Source organism: Varroa destructor, unplaced genomic scaffold (assembly GCF_002443255.2).
Source record: "Varroa destructor unplaced genomic scaffold, Vdes_3.0 BEIS01000001.1, whole genome shotgun sequence".
In the NCBI taxonomy this organism is placed as follows: domain Eukaryota; kingdom Metazoa; phylum Arthropoda; class Arachnida; order Mesostigmata; family Varroidae; genus Varroa; species Varroa destructor.
The window spans coordinates 61,166,052-61,172,051 of NW_019211454.1; the positions used below are offsets into that span (position 1 = coordinate 61,166,052).

Sequence of the window (6,000 nt, forward strand, 5' to 3'; positions counted from 1 at the left end):
TTGCGGGCACAATACGGCCAGGATGAGCAGGACCGGGACCGGCCGGGCCTGCTGTGTTGGTCCTGCTACCTCTTCCTGCCGGGCTTGCTCGCTAGGCCAGCTCGAGGAATAGTGGACTATGTGGTTGACTGTGCGGCTGGATGCTTTACAGGCAGTCGTCTCCTCTCGTTCACTGGCTGGTCGCCTGCCGCTATTTTGGCCAGGCCGGCATTGTGCTCACCCTTACCGCCCGCTTTCAGCACGCTCTCGGCCGCTCTCCGCGTCCCGCACAGCCACAATAGTTTCGGAGGCGGGACCTGCTCTCTCGTTGGCCGTGACGTCACTGCTACGTCATCGCCACGCACCAATGGGCGCGCGCTTTCGCTCTCGGCCCCCCGAGTGCGGAAGGTGTGCGCCCCGAGAAAAAAGCCGAGTATTATGAGAGGCCGGACTTAAATGTGTTCATCTAAGTATATGAGAGCTTAGATAGAGTTTAGTATGCGCGGAGTGCGTTTGGGCAAAGCGGAGCGAGTGAAGCAAGCAAGCGCGGCTACCCGATACCCTTAGCAGCGGCAGCAGCAACACACACAAGAGCAGGAAGCAAGCAGAGGCAGGCAGGCAGGCAGGCTCTTTCTTCTCCCTTTTCTTCTCGTACCAGCAGTAGGCTGGCAAAGGAACCAACACTCGCATCAACAGCAGCTGTCCAACACTAACTCTACCGAATGGCTGCTAGGTAGTGTCGAGCAGACCAGAGACCAAAGCGCGGCCAGGCAGTCAGCCGCAGGTAGCAGCTCGCGTAGCGGAGCGTGCACGCGTGACTGAGGTTCGTTTCTTCCGTTCCGGAGATCCTACGTCGTTTAGCCTCCGTGCATCGCCACCAAAGCGGTACTGGTCAGCTAGTGTGGCCTCTGACCTAGCCGAACCAAACCTAACCTAGCTACACCTAACCCAACCCAGCCCAGCCCAGCCCAGCCCAGTTTAGTCTAGCGTCCTCCACTGCCTACCTAGTGGCAATCGACTTGAGCTACGTATTATTGCCGTTTCTCTTGTCGAAGCGAACCTTAACGTCGATGTCCTACCCGCTGTGTGCCTTTTCTACCACTACCTCTCCTGAGGTATCTTTGACTCTGCTCTAATCTGGTTTACGTTGTTCGATTAGCCGTTGATTTAATGGAAACGAATTGCGTCGGTTTGTTGAGTTGTCGTGCACATCGTTAACATATTAATCTAACGGAACATACACGGTGCACGACGAGAAATAGTAGAAATGAAATTCGGACCCATGCGTGATCTCATCGTCAATGATAACAACAACAACGACGACGTCGTCTTTACCTACAGTAACAATTCGTCAGTGTGCCTTGACGGCTATGCGCGTTAGTCGACAGCAGGTGTTATCGCAGTGTTGGAACACATCTGTCCCGTAACGTAAGGTTCAGTGAGTGGTTAGTCATAACCTGCAGGTCACTTGAAATTTGTCTGCAGATAAAAATGCGCCAAAAACTGGTTCGTAAAAGGTGATTAGTTTGATTCGTGGCCTGGCTAATTAGTCTCCCCAATGTTACATTTTTTACCACACACGGTTCATCATAGCCAGACGCAATCGTATGAACGTGACAGAGTTGTGACTTTGGCATATACTAATGTGAAACAAGCTAGGTCTTAACTGTAACGTTAACAATAGTTGATTATAACTAGAAAAGAAAACGAGTTACGCTAAATGTCTAACATAAATATATACAAGCATATGCAGAGTAAGAAAAAATATCATCGTTGGTAATAACCGACAGAGGCAATGGTGGTGAAGAAGTGAAGTGTTAATTATATAGTTCGCACGCTCAACCTAATGAGTGTTCGTCGGTCAAGCTGCGAGTGTGTTAGAGGACCTCAGTGGCGTGGACTCTTTGGACTGCTATTCTAGACGACGGGACAAGCGAAGTGACCCTTTTGGAAGAAAAAACAGGCCAAAGCAACAACAGCCACAACAACAACAACAACAACAACAGCAATAAGACGAAAACAAGACATAAAAATAGGTGAACGTTTTTAAGTAAACAGATAAACCTTAAGGGTTGTTGAAGTCCCGTCCCATCCGTGATATTCTGTGCGCACAAAACCCGTCTAGTGTCCGTCCTGGTCTGTGTGGGACTACCTCCCCCCCCCGCCCAGCGTGAAACCGATTAGTACCACTAATAGTATCGGCAGCAAAAACAGCAACACATTTAAACGGTGCGAACTAGTTAGAGCAGCCGCTACAGCTATAGAAGCCAAGCCATACGGCGAAGTGGCTCCTCAAAAGAATCCATCCAACCTATCAGTAAACAAACAAGTCTACCCACTTTCGGTTTTCGGTGACTGCTCAACGTGTTCCCTATCAAACTGCTGCTCCGAACGAGGTCACCGCCCGGTCTCTCCATGAGTCCCACGAGCACATTGGACGCGTACAACATGGACTTGACCACGGCGGCCTATCGGTACAACGCCACAATGATGGAGTACTATAGCTGTAAGTATTGCGCTAAACGTGTACATTACGACGATAATGGCAACGAGCATTAGCTAAGTTTGACTTGACGATGAGAATAAGTGGGGCGTGGGAGGCAGCGCAGAGTCTTACCTACCTGTTTTTTTGGTTGCCGTAGCCTTTTCCGTAGAATTGTCCTTAGTTCTCAGTTTCATTGTCCATCTTGCTCACTGATCTCACCTGCTTACGGCCGCTACCGGTTGAGTTATATTAGCCAAATGAGAACTGACCAGAGCTTGGCAAGGTCTGTCTTCTGCTGTTGCCTCTTTGACGTCCAGAGGACCACTGACTTACCAGTGGATTTGGTGCAGGGTGGTTATCTTGTTCTTCTGCAGCTGCCTTTACCGTTGCTGCAGCTGGTGAAGGTGGCAGCAGACGCTCTGCCTAGTGGCTCAGTGTACTTAGAGTGCGGGACTCGTCGTCGGCAGCGGCGGCTGCCCTGCGTCGATTGGGATCAATTATTGACGCGGCTGAATCTTTCACCACGGGCTATCCAGCTAGTCGGCCAGCAAAGCCCGCTGTGGCTCGCGGCTAGCGATGGTGATGTCTTCTTCTTTCTTTTGGGTAAACCTAATTCCGTTGGGGAGGGCCGTTTCCTTGGCTTTCGTCAGTTCCTTTGACCGTTCGGCCAGTCCACAACGTCCGCATCTTCAGTCGCAGTAGCAGTAACAACGGCAGCGGCAGATTCCGCCTCCGACTCCGATTGCCAGTAACCACCAATACTGGCTCCAGTTCGCCCTGTTTCAGGCCAGCACAAGGCCTGCTGCTGCGGCTGCTGCTACTGCTTTGCTCAATCAGCGAATCGCGCTAGCGCATCAAGTTCGCTGTTTCAATCAACAGCTTTAGAATCATCAAGTCCAGTATTTCTCATATAGTGGTTCGCACATAGTTATGGACCTGTGGACCTATTGCCATTATCTTCTTAGTGTGTCCTCAATGGGACAGCGACTTTCGGCTGTCGGTGAGTAGTCGTGGTATGATCCAGAGATGATCATGATGATCTCATACTTCATTGTGAAATCGATACGGCTCAGAAAAACGTCGCCGGGCTGAACGTCGCCACTGGCGTTCGCAATGGCCAGTCGAACAAGATGGCTATGTGATCGCGTATTTGAACTCAGTGTTGTGTGGTCTAACTGAGGTTGAAAGTTCCTCGATGTGTTCCCATTGTTTTGACGAAATAGCTGTGATAACTATCTTAAGTTGTCCATTAGTTTTCTCTTGCTTCCTTTATCTGTGTATTATGCCTATGAATATGCTCAATCGAAAATCCAGTCCTATAGGGTCGTAAAACTAGTGACTGTAGTGTACGAGTGACGTACCAAACAAAAGCTTGCGAAGAGCCGACATGAATGATTCGTGTTGTATGATTGAAGTACCTGCAAGGGCTTTCTCTCTATCTAGCTGAGAAATAAAGTACCTTCTTCGTTCGATTAGCAAAACTTCAGTGAGTCACGGCAATCATCGACTGGTTTCGTTCAGTATCGGCGTATCGATACGTAGAAACTTATTAGCCTTTTGCTTGATCTATTTCATTTCGCGGAAGTCGCAATGATCCGTCGATATTGTGTTTCTCAGGCATTGCACGCTACGAATATAGCGCTTCTCTAGATGTTTTGCATGTTGCAATATCAGTGAAGCGCTCCGGGCGGGTAGATAACACTAGTCGTGTTGGCCTGGTTGTCTGCTATTCTCATCATTGTTTTGTCGAAGGCATGAACCGGAGAGTATCTGTGTCGTTGTCTGATACACTTTAATCGGTCCTGCTCTAACCTGTATGCACCACGATCGCCCGCGATGCTAAATAGAACAGATCAGCAAATGTTGCCTCTTTTCAGTGTATCAAGCCCTAGTAACTAGACAGAAAGTCTTGTCGAAAAGAAACTTAATTTTCATTTTTTTTGACTAGCTGGATGGTGTCCTGTTTGCGTGACCGTAACCATCGGAGATGTTAGCGACGCTTACAGCAACTCTATCTCGTAGCACAAAACACAAAATAGAAGAACGGGTTTGTGTACCCTCTACGCGGCCACCACCGATAATTTTTATACTAAAATTAGACAGGCCTAATCCAACGACCTAATTGTTCCATCTCTCTTTTTTCCTGTCGGATGTCGTCGTCGTCGTCGTCATCATCGAGGGTGTGAAAGACGATGCACTGGTTCAGTCCACACCTCTCTACTTTGTATGGTCATTTAAAGATGGCTGTAGCCTGTTCAAAGGATGACAAAATAACTTTACCTGCTGCCAATGCAGCCACTGCGTTCACTGCCGTTGCTCCGAAAGGACCACTTCGAAAGTCTGCACAGGAGCGCACACCGTTAAGGCGTGGCCGTTTGTCTGTCGAGTGACGCGGGATTGGCGACTAGCGATGTATACTCCTGTCTTCTGTTCTCGTATTATTTACGAGCTAACGTGAACGGATCAGGCACCGACAAAGGGCTCAAACATCCGTAAGAAATGATCAACAAATGAGTAAGAGATATGGACACTTCAGTCTCAACTCGAGCTAGAGAGTAATACACTTCACAGGGCTACCGATCGGCTTGTCGGTGAGTCGCGTTTTCGATGAGTGCCTTTGTTCACGTGCGCAAAGTGATAGAAACGATTGAGCAGTCAGCGTTTGTATCGACGACTTTCTAACTTCAAGCCACTCTCTACCGGCCGAAGGTTGCATGGCTTCCGAACCGCCCAAATGTCATTTACGCGGTATTGTAGTTTGCGATGAAGTTCAAGTTGGTCTCGTCTCGCTCCGGGATTCCATTCTTGCTGTCACGCTAGCAAGCAACAAACAAACCTTAACAGGAATCTGACCTCTACGCATAGAATTGTGCATGTCTTTATTATGTGGTCAAGTAATATCCATCGAGTTGAATCTCTATAGCATTGAGCAGGCGAAAATGTTCTAAATTTTTCGATTAACGCTAGTACGTAATGTAACGTAGATATTGCAAGGATGCCAAATATAATACAGATGTCCTGCTCTGTTACCTTGTTAAGCTCGGAGAAGCAAATCATGGTTTCTGTATATGGTCCTTCTTTATAGCTGAGAATGAATGATATCATAAATGATCGAGTGACGCAAATGTGTAATTCGTAAATTAATCCAGCTAAGATCGACTGATAAATAGATAAAACCTACCCGCCCAGTCAACCACTAGTGAGATCTCTCGCCGCAACGGAAACCGCATTCAGCCCAACCCTAACATAAATCTTAGAGTGGACAGCGAATTTTGCAAAGGAAAAACAAATAAATAACGCAAGTGACCAACCCGTGTCATTTCAGTGCCTATGGTTTTTGTTCTGCCATCCTTCTTCGTCCCCCTGGTTAACTATGTGCGGCATTATAAATTGCAAGAACTCTTCACATGGGTCTTCCCCTTTGTTATTCTTATACTCCACTGATATGTCATGGTCACGTTAATCTGTAATCTATGTGTTCGTCGCTTGGCCGACCTGCTCTCTCTCTCTCTCTCTCTCTCTCTCTCTCTCTCTCT

General features: G+C 48.0%; 1 protein-coding gene across 6 annotated transcripts in view; it reads left to right on the forward strand.

The window, feature by feature from the left end:
* Positions 1-6,000, forward strand: part of LOC111255248 (uncharacterized) — a 171,444-nt gene that overhangs the window by 104,519 nt on the left and 60,925 nt on the right. The window contains exon 1 of one of the 6 annotated variants that reach the window (XM_086987164.1): positions 3-2,485. The exons of the other annotated variants lie outside the window; for them this stretch is intronic. Within the exon in view, the coding sequence (XP_086843290.1) occupies positions 2,395-2,485 (91 nt within the window). The 5' untranslated portion in view covers positions 3-2,394. Of the gene's footprint in view, positions 1-2; positions 2,486-6,000 lie in introns of those variants that run through there. 6 annotated transcript variants of the gene reach the window in all.